The sequence below is a fragment of the Atractosteus spatula genome, chromosome 24, assembly GCF_055471065.1.
Source record: "Atractosteus spatula isolate fAtrSpa1 chromosome 24, fAtrSpa1.hap1, whole genome shotgun sequence".
Classification (NCBI taxonomy): domain Eukaryota; kingdom Metazoa; phylum Chordata; class Actinopteri; order Semionotiformes; family Lepisosteidae; genus Atractosteus; species Atractosteus spatula.
The window spans coordinates 4,179,480-4,197,063 of NC_142729.1; the positions used below are offsets into that span (position 1 = coordinate 4,179,480).

The following is a 17,584-nucleotide window of genomic DNA, read 5'->3' on the forward strand; positions in this document are numbered from 1 at the left end:
GGGGGGTTCTAGCTGGCATCTGGAATCCTTATCAGTTATCTCCCTTTCCTGCCATAACTCTAAGCCTGGAATGTCTTGTGTCACAAGAAGTCCAGCCCTTGTGCAGAAAGGAATCAGTTAACCCCTTCTTCACATCTTATATCTTCCTTCACTACCATCCCAACACACTTTCTATCCCCAGGACTATTAATGACAACTTTTCCATCCTACAGGATAATCCCTCCATTGGGGCCCTCTTTTCTGACCATGCTATCATCTCATATAGCTAACCACCTAATCTGCGTAACCTTCTTGTTCACAGCTCCCTTGACCGCCCTCAGCAACCATTCACACCAGGCACTTTCCTATTTACTTATTATAAATGCCCAGCCATCTACATTGGAGAAACAGGAAGGAGAGTCAGAGACTGCTTCAGAGAACATGTTAGGGCTTTGAAGATTAAAGATTTCTCAAAGCCTATTGTTTCTCATTTCACCTCTGACAGCCATGATCACACTAATCTCTCCATCTGTGTTCTCAAAGATGGCTTTCTTAACTCCCACATCAGAAACTAACTATATATATATAACTAACATCATAACTAAAATTATCCTGCAGCTAGGAACACACCTTTCCCCTTCTCTCAATAACAGACTAATTCTTAATTCTCTCTATTCATTGTAGGTTTCATTTCACACCTCTCTACACCTATTCTGACTTCACACCTCTTGATTGGCCTCTTTCTGTCCCCTGCTCCCGGTTTTGTTCTCCTATGCTACATTACCTTTGCTTACTGCCCTGTCTTTCTCACACCTGAAGAAGGCTCCACGGCCAAAATGTTGTGTTTTCCTTCTTCTCTTTTCAGCATGGAATAAACCTATTGACAAATCAGTGCAATTTAAATGTGATACAGGTCATAAAGCACAATACTAAGTTTCTGATGGTTGGGGGCACATTACTTGTTGAGCAGCCTAACAGCAGACGGGAAGAAGCTGTTCTTGAAATGTGAAGCTTTGGATGTCAGTGATCTGAAACGTCTACCTGAGGGGAGCAGCTGAAATAAGTTATGTGCGGGATGAGATGGATCCGCAATAATCTTGTAAGTGCACATGGTGGTACGTTGGGTGTACAAGGATTAAACAGTGGAGAGAGCAGTGCGAGTGATCTTTGAGGCCTTTGTAACAATGTGTTTAAGTATTTTCCTTGTTAGGATGTCTGTGTTTCCGTACCACACAGAGATAGAAGAAATGTGATTAAGAAATCATAACAATTTGATTTTTTCTTTTAATAGACCAACAGAATGGTAAACGTTGGTGTCTATATATGAATTATTTTAACATATATTAGCCCAGATTCTTAAAACTGACATTTAACAAAGGTTTTTGTCTTATATTCCTTGTTAAGTAATGGCCCCAAGTTTCTGATCTTGTCTCTGGAATAGGGGGTTTCTCTCAGCGAACAAACTTAAACGTGACATATTTATGCAAATAGTAATGCACAGTTACTATTTATTTGCTAAATTTAACAGACTAAATGTGACATATGCAAAATTTTGGGTACCCTTCCAGTTGATCCACTAGTGTTTTTTTTTTGTAAGGTCTCAGAACTTAATTGACTCGTCAGGTGATGACAATTCCAGAACATAATAAATTCTCTGACTCTTCAAACCTCTCAGTGTGTTGTGCTAGTATGGCTTACATGTTCAAAGAGTAAGATAAGACATTTTTTGTTGTATATGAAGACACAGAGCTAAGTGCTGCTTTAACAAGTCTCTTCCCTACTCCATTCCTGCTCTGTTGAGTGGAATAAAGGCTAATCTGATTGTGTCTCATCTTGCCCTGTCACAACACACAGCACCAAGCCTGTGTTTCCAGCACTGACTGGCTACAAGTGCTGCTGAACTCAGGAAGACAATTTGCATAGAAAAGACACTTTGCATTGGCAGCACATGCTTCAGTGCTCTGGGAGTGTTTATAGCCCCGTAAGTTTAACACTTCATGACTGAGAGCTGCCCTTCATGACAACAGAACCCACAGCAACAATGACTTTCAACACCATCTTCATCTGGGCACTTTTCATCACTGCTCAGGGTAGGATTGGGCTTGGATATTTAAAAAACAACATTTTTATTTCATTGGGAAATAGTTTAGTTGAAGACAAAATTACAAAGTCAAAAATTGTGATGTCTTATGAATATATTGTTTTTTGTATGGCTATCATATTGTGTTTTAATGATTTACAGAATCCAGTGGACAGGATACTGCGACTCAGACTCCAAAAGTGAAATCTACTGCTCCAGGACAGGCAGTTACTGTGAGCTGTAGGACCAGTCCTGCAGTGTACAGCAATAAATACCTAAACTGGTACCAACAAAAAACTGGAGAAGCTCCTAAACTACTAATCTATCTTGCAACTACACGTCAGCCTGGGATCCCAGAGCGTTTCAGTGGCAGTGGATCTGGGACTGACTTCACTCTCATAATATTCATAATATATTCACTTCACATAATATTCATTGAACTAATATCAGTGTTTGTGTGCAGCTGAGCTCCTCCACAGGCTGTGTCTTTGCCTTCACCCTCAGCACCTGCAGTAGGTCCCATCTGTGTGGACAGAGCTCTGCTGTTGAGGTTATGATGACTCTGACAGTAATAATCTGCAGCATCGTCAGCCTGGACTCCTGTGATGGTCAGAGATAAGTCAGTCTCAGATCCACTGCCACTGAAACGCTCTGGGATCCCAGTCTGATGGGTAGTTGCATCATAGATCAGGGGTTTAGGAGCTTCTGCTGCTTTCTGTTGATACCAGGCTAGTCTGTGCTTAGAGTCACATACTGTATGTACACTGCAGGACTGGTGAGTGTCTGTCCAGGGAGAACAGATTTCACTGCTGGAGTCTGAGTCTCAGTCACCTGTCCACTGGATTCTGGAAGCAAGACATAACACAGTAAATGCAAGTAATTCATAAATAGAATGTCTGAATTACTTTTAGTAATTTCACACTTTTCTGTACACCTGGTTCACCTAATTTGCAAGAATCTACAGTATAGTGTCAAAAAGTAAGTATTAAATCATACCCTGATGAGGAGTGCCCAGATGAAAATAGTCATGAAGGTCATTGTTGCTGTGGGTTCTTGTTTCCAAAAATGGCAGCTTTCAGTCATGAAGTGGTAAACTAACAGGACTATAAACACTCCCAGAGCACTGAAGCATGTGCTGCCAATGCAAAGTGTCTTTTCTATGCAAATTGTCTTCCGATGTTAAGCAGCACTTGTAGCCAGTCAGTGCTAGAAATACGGGTTTGATGCTGTGTGATGTGTCAGAGCAAGATGAGCAGTTTAACATTAACACTCCCAGGACAGCAGGACTAGACAGAGAGCAGCTTTATATGGAACAGAGGAAGAGACACAATCAGCTGAGCCCTTATCCCACTCAACAGAGCTGGAATGGAGTAGTTCATGGAGAGTCTGGTTAAAGCAGCTCTTGGCTCTGTATGATCAGACACATTACTGGTTGAGATGATACCATGTTTAACAGAGACTGAAGCATGCAAATACACAGTTATATTTCTTAATCCACAATCAGCTGTCACTTAAAAGCACATTTTACTTAAGCTAAACACTTAAATATGGGCTTATTTTTTCTTGTTTGTAAATCCTGCGTTAGATCTAAAACATGTATTGTGTAATTTTGGGATCTCAACCAGCAAGCCTCAGCTCCTCAATGTGAGCTCCCTATTCTTGTTTAATTACAGCAGCTCCACTGTGGAGCTAATTGACAGTTTTGAAAGTAGTGGGCACCACCATTAGCATTGTCAACTCTAAGCTCTAAGATCACACACACGCTGCTCACTGGGTTTACATTATGTACACTTAGACACAGTCTGAGATACAGTATATCAGCTACTTCACCCTGTAACTCCTGGGAGAGAAGAAGGTTGCTGCTGGAAGAGGTGTTAATTGGACCAGTAGGGGGAGCTAACTCCGTGGTCTGTGTGGGTCCTAGTGCCCCAGTATAGTGACGGGGACACTATAATGTAAAAGGCGCTGTCCTTCGGATGAGACCTAACCAAGGTGCTAACTCTATAGGTCATTAAAAATCCCAGCGTGTTTCTTGAAAAGAGTAGGTGTGTTACCCCTGGTGTCCTGGTCAAATTTCCCCCTGGCCTTTACCCATCATGGCCTCCTCCAGGTGGGGCTACACTCTGGTGGAGGGGAGTCCCCATTCCCTGTGAAGCACTTTGAGGGCTCCAATCCACCTAGGGAAATCTGCAGCATGGCATTGTGTCCTGACAAAGTGGTGTGAGCAGTAGAGACCAAGACTGTACTCCTAATGGAATTGACAGTCTCATGGGAGGAGGAGATGGAAGCTCATATGAGAGGAAGAAGCTGGGGTAACTAGAAAGTAGAGAATGTGGCTGGAGACCCTTCAGCTACCCTGTGAAAGTGGGAAAAGGAGGAAAAAGGAAGGTTCTGGCTGTGGCTGAGGAGAAGATCTGGAGGCCCAGAAACCCTAACAAGAGAGAGGCCAGTAGGAGATGCAGCAGGCAAAAGCCATGCAGGTTGATATGCACCTGAATAGATGACTTTAATATTATTATTATTATATTAGCAATTTTAGGAGAGTGGGGTAGTTATACCATTACAGGTGTTAAAACAAATGTTGAAAAATTGAACACTTTCATGGGTAAAAGACATTGTTAGCAAAAATAAAAATAAAAAAATCTCATAATGAAATCTATCAATGGGTCATCACCCAAAACCACTATAGAAAGTATAGGTTGAGTATTGAAATTGTGATTAAAGAATTCACTGGACTGATGGGAGGAGACCATTTGTATTTCATCATAATGGGATGTCATTGTAAGGGGGTGAATAATTTCGCAAGTCAGTGTGTATTATTCAAGTGAATTCATGATGCGGTCTCCTTATAGAGCCATAGATCCAACAATAAACAAATCTCTATTCATTCTCAATTTTGTTGTGAATGTCTGTCATGTCAACAGAAGTTGTAGTTTTCTGCTTCTGAGACCATATAATAAATTAAGGGAAATCCAGGCCACCAGGGTTATCACTTCTGTTCATTCAAACATCATGATAGGATCTTTAATGACCAGGTAGTCAGGTCCTCAGTGTGACAGCTCATCCAGTGGACAGTATCTCCCACAGCACAGTGTCTGCTGTTGCCTTTCATGCGGGATTCTGATTCTGAATCCTACAGAACACAGTTTCACACCACTGGCTCCTCAGCCAAGACCAGACACTGCATGTCTGAATCTACGTATTCTCTCGTACTGAGCAGGATTACTGCAATTTCCTGGAAATTTGGTCCAAGAATTCTGTTTCACCTGCTGGTCCACCAACACCTCTCACAGCAGCAAATTGGTTTGGATTGAAGATCTATGATCTCGTTACTGACACTGTATAAGCTTGCTGAATTTCTGAAAACTAACGAGATCAGGCTAGAAGGTGGAAGTGCTGCTGTGAGACCTCCACTGGAGTCTTCCAAGAGAAATGAGAAAATCTACCCTGATTCACTGAAAACAATCTCAAATCCCTAATAAGTTCTTAGATGGAATCCAAATTAGCAGTCTTTTTCTTTAGTAAATAATAATCAGTTAATCTTATAATGTCAAGGGCTCTGACTGGGCTCAGTGTACTTACTCAGGATACAGGGTTGACACAGGGACAACAAAGATTTCTGCCTCCTCTGAGTTTTGGGAGGAAACTACCTGATTGTGACTCAGATGGTTTAGGGGGGTTTCCTGTACCTGTTAGTCATATTCTAGGAGATCAGCACACTAAACCTTTGTGACTAAACCTTAGACAAACGTTACCAGACACTATGAAGTAAGCCGCTCCACTGTAAGCCGAGCCAGTGCAAGGACTCCAGGATAGGAGTAATGTGAACACTTGCACTAGACCTGGTCAGGATTCTGGCTGCTGTATTTTGGACATACTGCAGTTTGTTCAGAGTAGATTTAGATACCCCGGCGAGTAGAGCATTACAGTAGTCGATTCTAGAGAATACAAATATGTTGATCAGCTTTTCAGCCACAGTTAATGATAGCATAGGGCGTAGTCTTGCAATATTTCTAAGGTGAAAATAATATGTTTTGACAGTATGCTGCACATGTGGGTCGAATGTTAAGCCAGAATCGAATATAACCCCAAGTTTTTTCAATTTTGATTGAGGCTCAAGTACAGAGCCATCTACAGATAGGGTTATAGGACTGGCTTTACGAAGTTGATGGGGGGTGCCAATAAGCATGACTTCAGTCTTGTCGCAGTTAAGATGAAGGAAGTTTTGACTCATCCAAATTTTTATGTCAGTGATGCAATTAGAATAGAGACAGCCACATCAGTGTTAGGTTTGGTATGGATGTAAATTTGAGTATCGTCAACGTAAAAATGAAAGCTGAGGCCATGTGATCTTAAAAGCTGACCAAGTGGGAACATGTAAATGCTAAAGAGCAAGGGGCCCTGTATTTAGCCCTGCGGAACACCAGACTTAACAAGACCAATTTCAGACCTGTACCCATTGAGAGAGACAAAGTGACAGCGATCAGTGAGGTAAGATTTGAACCATTTGAGGGCAGTGTCAGAAACTCCAAACACAGTCTCAAGATGAGAAAGTAAGATGTTATGGTCAACAGTGTCAAAAGCAGCACTAAGATCAAGAAGGATGAGTATAGAAAGAGAACCAGAATCAGAAGCTATTAGAAGATCGTTGGTGACTTTGACCAGGGCAGTTTCTGTGCTGTGAAGTTGACGGAAGCCAGATTGGAGGGGTTCGAAAAGGTTGTTTGTCATGAGGTGGTTATGTAACTGAAATGTGACAGCACGTTCTAGAATTTTAGAAAGAAAGGGTAAGTTGGAGATGGGGCGAAAATTGTTAAGATTGTCGAGAGCCATGTTAGGCTTTTTTGGCACGGTGGTAATGGAAGCAGTTTTGAGGACTGTTGGTACAATGCCAGTGCTCATGGATTCATGTATAATATTCAGGAAAATGGGACAGAGAGAAGAGAAACGGGACTGAAATAAAGTGGTGGGAATAGGATCTAGAATAGATGTGGTGGGTTTCATGTGTGTAACTAGTTTGTTGAGGGATGCTGAGTCAAGAAGAGAAAAGCTGGAGAGAAGGGAACCAGAGAAGTTGGATGAGGAGGGAGGAGGTATAGAAATGATATGCGTAGTGGAGAGAATGTGATGCCAGATGTTGTCAATCTTAAAACTTTATTATGGACACCAAACACTCCTGTACATTTAAATAGAATGCAAACAAAACAAAAAAAAAAATAAGAAAAAACATTGCACATTATTCTATTACAAAAAATAAGAAAAAACATTGCACATCACTCTATTGCACATGTACAGTATAACACATAACAACATGTAACATTTATAACACATCACATATTGCACTCAAGTGGGTTGTAAGAGTCCAAATTGTGTTTATCCTTAACATTTGTGTTGACAGCTTTAATGGATAGTGGAACAAAGGAATGTTTGTATCTGTTTGACTTGCTGTATAGTTCGGAACCCTAAAACGTTTGCAAAAAGGAAGGAAGTTAATATTCAGAGTTGAGGATGTAGGGAAGATTGTCTGCAGGGAGGGATGCTGTTTCACTCCCACGACCTTCAAAGCTGTCTGGTTGAGGCAGGCAATTTGCGATTTTAAATTAACTGATTGATTACCAATCCACACTGTAATACCGTATCTGATAATGCTCTCGATTACAGCATGGTAAAAGAGTAGCATTACTTCCTGTTGAACCCTAAACACTCTTCGTCTTCACAGGAAATATAAGTGCTGCTGAACTTTGGAGCAAACACTCTCAACATGAGTAGTCCAGCACAGGTTACTCTCTATGTGTACAACTTAGTACTTATTTGAATCGACCTGAGTGATACATTTTTGTGGATTACTCCATGTGAGTGATCACCAACTGCTCTGGGATCAAAAACTATTTATTTTGTTTTTTTAACATTCAGAATTAGGCTATTGTGCACACCATTGCACAAACCTTTGTATTTTTGACATGTATACAGATGAGCTGCTACCATTATGCATTAAGCCAAGAACAACTGTATCATCTGAGAATTTGAAAATGATGTTGCTTTGACTACTGCTTGTACAATCATTTGTATAAAGTGTGAACAGAATGTAGTTGGTTCAGAATAATCTATTCATTAAATTAAATGATGTGGCAACCCATCGAGTGCTTCATCCATTCTTGGCAATGAGATGGTGTTGTACCTCATTTAGCCACTAGACGGATGATTTGTTTTCCAGCTTTGGGTCCTCAATCAATGTAGTTGAATCAGAATAATAACAATCTGTTCATTAAATTCTAAATCCTTCAAGTAATGTTTCTTGTAATCAGAATTCTTACTTCTGTTTCTATTATAAATAAATGTGTAATTCAAGATAAAAAAGTGATATCTATTCGTATTTTCTTTGATATACTTTGTGTCTTTAATGCAGTTGGTTTTGTTTCTTTTCAGTATAAAAATGTGATTTCTTCTTTTAATACCAACAGAATGGTAAAAGTTGGTGTCAATATGAATTATTTTTAGGTATGTTGACCCAGTTTCTTAAAACTGAAGCTTAACAAATGTATTTGTCTTGCATTCTTTGTCTCTGTAATAGCGGGTCTCTTTTCATGACATAAGAATCACCAGGCCTATTTGTTCATGGCCAAAAGGTTTTATTTTTGTGTCTGTGCAACTCTTATCTCTACTTGAGAGAGAGGTTCACAGTTCTTCTGGCCTATAAGGAGCTACAAGGAATAACAAATGCCCCATTATTCAAAGATGCAGGCATGAAGACACAGAGTGCTGCTTTAACCAGACTCTCCACACTCTGCTGTCTTGAGTAGAATAAGAGCTCAGCTGGTTGTGTCTCATCTTCTGCCCCTTATAAAACTGCTCTCTATCTAGTCCTGCTGTCCTGGGAGTGTTAATGCTAAGCTGCTCATCTAGCTCTGTCACAACACACAACACCAAGCCTGTGTTTCCAGCACTGACTGGCTACAAGTGCTGCTGAACTCAGGAAGAAAATTTGCATAGAAGAGTCGCTTTGCATTGGCAGCACATGCTTCAGTGCTCTGGGAGTGTTTATAGCCCTGTGAGTTTAAATCTTCATGTTTGAGAGCTGCCCTTCATGGCAACAGAATCCACAGCAACAATGACTTTTATCACCGTCTTCATATGGGCACTCTTCATCACTGCTCAGGGTAGGATTGGGCTTGGATATTTTAAAGATTTTACAATATTTTTATTTCATGTGGAAAAATAGGGAGTTAAGTTAATTTAGTTGAAGACAACAAAATTACAAAATACAAATTGTGAATATCTTATGAATACATTGTTTTTTAAATGTCTATCATATTGTTGTTTATTGATTTACAGAATGCTATGGACAGATTTCTGTGACTGAGCCTCCAGTAATATCTACTGCTCCAGGAAAGACAGTTACTGTGAGCTGTAGGACCAGTCCTGCGGTTTACAACAATAATCACCTAAACTGGTTCCAACAGAAAACTGGAGAAGCTCCTAAACTCCTGATCTATGGAGCAACTAACCGTCAGACTGGGATCCCAGAGCGTTTCAGTGGCAGTGGATCTGGGACTGACTTCACTCTGACCATCACAGGAGTCCAGGCTGAAGATGCAGCAGATTATTACTGTCAGAGTTACCACAGTGGTCCTGTGTTCACACAGTGTTACACACCCATACAAAAACCTCCCTCAGCAGAACTGCACAGCGACTGCACTGCTGCAGCTGGGACCTACAGCAGCTGCTGAGGGTGAAGGCAAAGATACAGGACACAGCCTGTGGAGGCACTCAGCTGCACGCAGACTTTGATATTAGTTCAATAAATATGCAAAAATACATTCAACATGTCACTGTACTGACAAAGGAAGGCAATATTTTGGACCACTGCTACACAACTGTAAAATGAGCATACAAATAGCTTCCCACACCGAGTTTCGGCAAGTCGGACAACATCACTCTCCTGTTGCTTTCGGACTACAAACAGAAACTGAGGACCTCCCCCATTGTGAACAGGTCAGTGCGCTGTTGGTCTGAGGAGGTGGAAAGCAGGTTACTAGACTGCTCTGATTGTAAAGACTGGGACGCATTCAGAGCTCCCAACACAGATTTAAATGAGTATTCGGACGCAGTCACCAGCTATATTAAATATTGCACTTACATTTGTGTACCAGAAAATAAAATTAGGACATTTCCAAATCAGGAACTGTGGTTCAACAACAACATTCTCAATAAAATAAAAGATATATCCACCACGTTCAAAGAGCTCTACAGGGAATCACAGTATGCATTAGAGAAAGCCATAAAATGTGCTAAATGGAGCTACAGAGTGTGGCTTTAAACACAATGCACTGACACCCGGAGGCTGCGGCAGGGATTACAGTCAATCACAGGCTACAAGGGCTGCTGCCAGGAGATTGACAAGAACAACACATGATGAGCTGAACCATTTCTATAGCCACTTTGATGCTCTGAACACGGACACTGCTGAGAAGACCCCAAGTGTACAGGGCGAGTGTGTTCTGAAACTCTCAGTGCAGGACGTGCATAAGACTCTGAGTAGGGTGAAAATCCGTAAGACTGCAGGGCCAGATGGGATACCACCCCGTGTCCTTAGGACATGTGCAGCCCAGCTGACCACAGTGATTATGGTCATTTTTAACCCCTCCCTGTCGCAGTCCATTGTTCTCACTTGCTTCTAAAAAAACACTATTGTTCCTCTCCCTAAAAAGGCAAAAATGACATGCCTGAATGATTACCACCCAGTAGCATTAACATCTGTGATGATGAAATGCCTGGAGAAGCTGGTGTTGTCACACATCATCTCCTCCATCACAGAGTCCCTGGACCCTTGCAGTTTGCCTAGCAGAACAACAGATCAGTGGATGATGCTGTATCCCTAACTCTACATACAGCCTTGGACCACCTGGACACTAAGAACTCTTATGTGAGAATGCTGTTTGTGGACTACAATTCACCATTCAAATTCCATCATACCCAGCCAACTGGTGACAAAGCTCAGGGGACTAGGATTGTGGCTGGACTTCCTAATCGAGATACCACAGGTGGTGCGGATAGGTAATAAAACATCAACACCACTCATCCTGAGCACTGGCACCCCACATGGCTGCTGTCTGAGTCCAAGGTTGTACTCCCTATTCACTCACGACTGCACAGCAAGACACAGCAACAACCGCATCATTACATTTGCAGATGACACCACTATAATAGGCCTGAACAGCGATGATGACGAGTCCACTTACAGGGATGAAGTCATAAAGCTGCTAAGGTGGTGTCATAGCAATAACCTGAACTTAAAACAAAAGATCTAATAGTGGACGTTCGGAGACACGGGCCGCACACTCACAGCCCACTCAGTACTGATGGAATGGAAGTGGAAACTGTCACCAGCTTCATTTCTAATGATCTAACCTGGACTGTGATCATGGACTCTATCTTGAAAAAGTCTCAGCAGCGCCTTTATGTCCTGAGGTGCCTCAAGCGATGGGGGATGCCAAGTACCTGTGTTGGTGAACTTCTACCACTGCACCATCGAGAGAGTCCTCACCAACGGAATCACTGTGTGGTACGGCATCATCTCCTCTAAAGAGAAAGGCACTACAGAAAGTGGTGAATGTGGCCCAGAAGATCATCGGCAGTGGTCTCACAGAGATTAAACAACTCTATGAGGACCGCTGCTGTGGTTGAATTCTGGCCATCATAGAGGACAGTCACCCCGGGCATGAGCTCTTCACCCCCCTGCCTCAGGCAAGAGATACAAGAGCATACGGACACTTACCACCAGATTCCTCAATAGCTTCTACCCACAAGCAGTGCGATTGGTGAACACATCTGGCCATTCCCCTCTGACCACACCTACACCATCTACCTCATTATAATTTTATTTGTTGCACATCTGCAGTCATTGTTTACTTGTCTGCAGTGTTTAAATTCAAACTGTTTACTTGTTTACTTGTACATTGTCTACTGTCTGTATATTTTCCTGATGCACTGTCTGCAGGTTTTTTACACTTTTTTTACAATCAAGAGACTTTTTTGTCTGTACGAATTCCATTGTACCAGTACATGTACAGGTTACATATGGCAATAAAGTTCAAGTTCAAGTTCATTATGAAGCTGAAAAGAGCTCCATACTCATGAGTCAATCTGAAAGTAGATTGTGCTGTTATTATTATTAACCTGCAAGAAGATATTATTATTTCTTAGGTTAAAGCATTGTGCCTCACATTGCTAGGGCCTTGGGTTCAATTCCTGGGGTGCTATCTATGTGGAGTTTACACAGTCTCCCACTATTTGTATGGCTTACTTATGGGTGCTCCAGTTTCCTCCCATATGATACTAGAATAATCATCTGTTGGTAAAACTGGCCCTGGTGTGAGTGTGTGAGTGTGTGTGCCCTGCTTTGGACTGGTGTCTTGTCCAGGGTGTATCCTGCTATGAGCCCCTTGTGACTGCGTGCTGAATAAAACAGCAAGAAAATACACAGATGGATGAATAAAAAATTTAGTTGGTGTTATGTACCAGTGTGTGGTCTATGTGCATTTGTTATGTTCCACACTGCTGACCTTGATTGTTCTCCCTCCCTCATTGGTCCATCATTACACTATTGTTTCAGTATGACATCATCTTCAATTAGCTTCTCGACCAATCACAACTCATCTTATTCAGTATAAAACATGGAGGTTTTCAGAAAGAGGCCTTTCATTTGACTTTGGTCCTGCTTCTCTTCGCTTCGCATGTGTTTTCGTACTTTTGTTTGTTTGTGTTTATCCTCGTTTCGCCATTACCTTGCCCAGACTTGTTATTGTATCAACCTCTGTGTATATTTGTACCGTTACTTGTCTACTCTTGCTTGTATTTGTAGTTCACTTATGTGAACTTTTGTGTATAGAGTTAGTTTATACACAAAATACTAGATAGAGAGCAGTTTTATTAGGGGCAGAAGATGAGACATCAGCTGAGCCCTTATTCCACTCAAGACAGCAGAGTGTGGAGAGTCTTGTTAAAGTAGCACTTATCTCTGTGTCTTCACATACAAAACAAAAATGTCTTAACTTACTCGATGATCATGTCAGCCATGTAATCATGTATTTTATCTGTCATCGGGGGATATATTATTATTTCTTTCTAATAAGTCTGCATGTGTTCATCTTTGAATAATGGGACATTTGTTATTACTTGTGGCTCCTCAAAGGCCAGAAGTACTGTGAGCCTCTCTCTCAAGGAGAAATAAGAGATGCACAGACACAGCCATAAAACCTTTTGGCCATAAACAAAGTAGGCCTGGTGACTCTCAGGTCATCAAAGAGAAAAGGAATGCAAGACAAATACCTGTGTTAAGGTTCAGTTTTAAGAAACAGGGCAAAATACCTTAATATAATTCATTTAGATACAAACATTTCCCATTCTGTAAATGTAAAAATTCTGTAAAAATCACATTTTTATACTGAAAAGAAACACAATCAACTGCAAATGTTATTATTATTATTATTATTAATCCTCATGCCACAAGGGATATCAAGAAAATGCCAATAGATATCACTTGTTTAATCTGGAATTACATGTTTATTTATAATAAAAACAGATGACACAGTCAGAATTCTGATTACAAGAAAAAATACTGGGAACATTTTGACTTTAATCAACAAATTGTGATTTTTCTGATCCAACTACATTGATTGATGACCCAAAGCTGGAAAGAGCCCTCCCTCTAGTGGCTAAATGAGGTACAACACCCTCCCCTTTCCAAGAATGGACGAAGCACTGGATGAGTTGCCACATCACATAATCCATTCCCTTAGAAAAAAGGTTAACACAAAATAGCCCATTAAAATTAAAATTCAGGACCGTAAGTATTCAAGAGACATGGGCTGTGGTTGTTTGGTATAAAATGAATGGGCAAAATATGGGCAAAATATGTCGGTCCTGCTCTGGTGTGGTAATTTAAAGCCGATCAGACCTTGGACGGTCAACTGTCCTGTCGGTCTGCTGAAACCCTCTCTGCAGCTGGGGCACAGTGCAGTGGCTTATTCCATAGTGTCTGGCAACGCTGGCACATGACATGCAGCATGCCAATGGCCATCTCCCTTGCTTCTGGTGACATTCTAGGCATTATGGAATGCACAGAAAACTGAATAAGTGTGGCCCTTTCTTGCAGTGACCTCAGCTTTGAATTAAGGCCTTTTTAGACGTGACCTGATCAGGCATTGTTCCACCTGGACTTTGTTGGATAAAAGTGCACCCAACGAGCTTTCGTGTGATTGGCACGTTGCAATGTCTCACTGCACAAGCTGTATTGCTGGTCATAGGGCTTGACAACTTTTTGTGAAGTACATAAGCTATAGCTATAACTATAACTATAGTATTCTATAACTATATCATATAAAGCTATATATTATATATATAGTTATATATATGTAAAGATGCGTAGGTCAGGACCCTATGTAGACTGTATATTCTGGAAGTAAGTGGAAACGGACACAGGGAGGACATGACGAGGAACTGGGCAGGTTGACAAACAGGGGGGCATGACAACTGTGCACTGGTGCTCGGGACTGTGTGACAATGGCGAACAAGTGCAGAGGAGTCCAGGGTGTAATCCAGGGAGAAGTCCAAAAGTCCAGAGCTGGGTGATCCATCCAAGACAAAACAAGACAAGGTTTAAAAACCAGAACAGGATCCGGTGCAGGGACGGGGAATAAAAACGGGTTAACGAGGCCAGGCACTCCGAGCCCTGGACCCAAATGGTCAGGACGTTGTGGTGAAGCCTTTGCCGTCAAGTCACCCCAGGACCTGCTGGTAAGCAGGCTTCTGGGCGTCCATCTTCCAATGCTGTGCCCAGAATAGCCTGGTTTCCCTTTTTTGGACTATGTTGGACTTGGTCGACTGGGCCACGCCCCCAGAGCACCGGATCACAGGCGTCATGCCCCCCTGTCTGTCATCACGTCCTGTTCCTGCCATGTTTCCCCTGATGTTCTACTCCAGTCACATCCGGATTATACCGTCCTCATAGGGTCCTAAAAAACGAATTCAGGAGTCAGAACCGGCTCCCATGACAGTCGTTACACCTTCTCAGGGATATGGGAGTGGAGGGCATAACACTGAAGAGGGGAGTAAAGGATCTAATAGAAGAGGTGGAAAATTGAAGGTTGTGGGTGTGGCTGAGGAGAAGAGCCGGAGGACCAAAAACTCTAACAAAACAGAGCCAGTAGAAGATGCAGCAGACAAAAGCCATGCAGATTAATATCCACCTGAATAGATTACTTTATTATTATTATATTTAAATAAACGTTGAAAGATTGAACACTTTAATGGGTAAAATACATTGTTAGCAAAAATAAAAAATATAATCTCATACTGAAATTATCAATGGGTCTTCACCCATAACCACTATAGAAAATACAGGTTGAGTATTGAATTGTGATTAAAAAAATCACTGGAATGATGGGAAGAGATCATTTGTATTTGAACACAATGGGATGTCACTGGAAGAGAGTGAATAATTTTGGAAGTCAGTGCATATGGATACATATTGATATATTGATGATGCGGTTTCTATATAGAGCCATAGATCCAACAATAAACACATCTCTATTCATTCTCATTTTTATTGTGATTATCTGTCATGACAACAGAAGTTGTAGTTTTCTGCTTCTGAGCCCATATAATGAATTCAGGGAAATCCAGGCCACCAGGGTTATCACTTCTGTTCATTCAAACACCATGATGGGATCTGTAACGACCAGGTAGTCAGGTCCTCAGTGTGACAGCTCATCCAGTGGACACTATCTCCCATGGTACAGTGTCTTCTGTCGCCTTTCTGGGGAGATTCTGACTCATAATCCTACAGAACACAGCTTCACATCAATGGCTCCTCAGCCAAGACCAGACACCACATGTCTGAATCTGCGGATCCTCTTGTACTGAGCAGGATTCCTTCAATTTCCTGGAAATCTGGTCCATGAATTCTGTTCCACCTGCTGGTCTACCAACACCTCTCAACGCAGCAAATTGGTTTGGATTAGAGATCTCTGATATCATTACTGACATTGTCTAAACTTGCAGAATTTCTGAAAACTGATGAGATCAGACTACAAGTGGAAGTGCTACTGTGAGGCCTCTGCTGGAGTCTTCCAAGAGAAAAGAGAAAAACTACCCTTTTGTCCTTAATAAATAATAATGAGTTAATATCATTATTGCGTTATATCAACGGCTCTGCCTGGGCTCAGTGTACTGAATCAATAGGCAGGGATGTTAAGATACGTTTTTTTCCCTCCCCATGACACAGATTTCTGCCTCCTCTGAGTTTTGGGAGGAAATTATCTGATTGTGGGTCAGATGGTTTTGGAGGGTTAGTCATACTCTAGGGGAACAGACTCTGTTCTGTGACTCTTATGCCCTGCACTTTCCTGCCATATTCCCAAAACCACTGTATCACGATCTCATTCCTAACTGAACCCATCACATTCTCACATGCACCAGATTCCACAGATTCTTACTCCCGGACCAAATATCCAACCACATATGTCCCTTTCCCTTTCTGTATTAAAATTCCCTCACGCACCAACCCATGCTCACTTATGAGAAGCATCCCATAGTATTCTTTTGTGCGCGTTTAAACCTTCTTGATCTCCCGGTTCCTAATCCTTGCTCCTCCGTTTTTCGTCCATGCTCTTTGGATATAATTTTTTGGATTTCCTTGGTTACCGGACTCATTGCTTCTCCTATTGACCAAGCCTCTGGATTATGTGTTTCGGATATTGTCCCTGTGCTACTGTACATTCTGCAGGATTCACGGCTACACATAAGGATGCTCCCATTCAACCTATTGGTTCCTTGACAGATAAGTGAGCCTAACGAATCCAGCAGACCAGAACACTCAATTTTCTTTTCTCCAGGAACACTCCTGGACCCTGGGCCAGCTAACTGCGGCAGTCCAGCAATTAGTAGACCACGTCACACGAGCACCACCTTCCCAACCTTCAGCTCCCTTTCTTGTACCCCCACTTCAAGCACCTATTAATCCTCTACCCCCTGCTACCCTGGAAAAATTTGATGGGGACTCCTCCAAGTGTCAGAGCTTTTTGACTCAGTGTTGGATGGCTTTCCACATCCGTCCTGACTGCTTCCCCATGGATAGAGAGAGAGTTGCTTTCATGGTATCTTACCTCACTGGACAAGCTCTGGATTGGGCCACACATCTCCTCTCTCGTAAGGCTCCAGAGACTAACATCCACCTTTTTCAGACGGCTCTACAATTAGTCTTTGGGCAATTTCAATCTCACCACCTTACAGCTGCATGTCTCACTTCCCTCACTAAAGGATCTCGCTCTCTTCAGGACTACATCACAGAATTCCGTTTTCTGGCTGCTGAGCTCTTTTCACGATGTCCTTATTCACCAGTTCCAGTCTGGATTATCAGATGAACTAAAAGATCATGTTACGTATCTGCCCCTGGACTTCCCGTCACTTGAAGCCTTCATCTCATGAGTATTTGAACTAAAGAACAGGCTTCAACAGCGGAGATCC

At 41.9% G+C, this 17,584-nt stretch overlaps 1 protein-coding gene across 1 annotated transcript; it reads left to right on the forward strand.

The window, feature by feature from the left end:
* The first annotated feature begins 2,020 nt into the window (after positions 1-2,020).
* Positions 2,021-9,786, forward strand: LOC148815792 (uncharacterized). Its single transcript, XM_088904690.1, has 5 exons — positions 2,021-2,069; positions 2,222-2,342; positions 2,564-2,667; positions 9,133-9,216; positions 9,392-9,786. The coding sequence occupies exons 1-5, from the start codon at positions 2,021-2,023 to the stop codon at positions 9,784-9,786; spliced, it is 753 nt and encodes a 250-aa protein (XP_088760816.1).
* Positions 9,787-17,584: the final 7,798 nt, after the last annotated feature.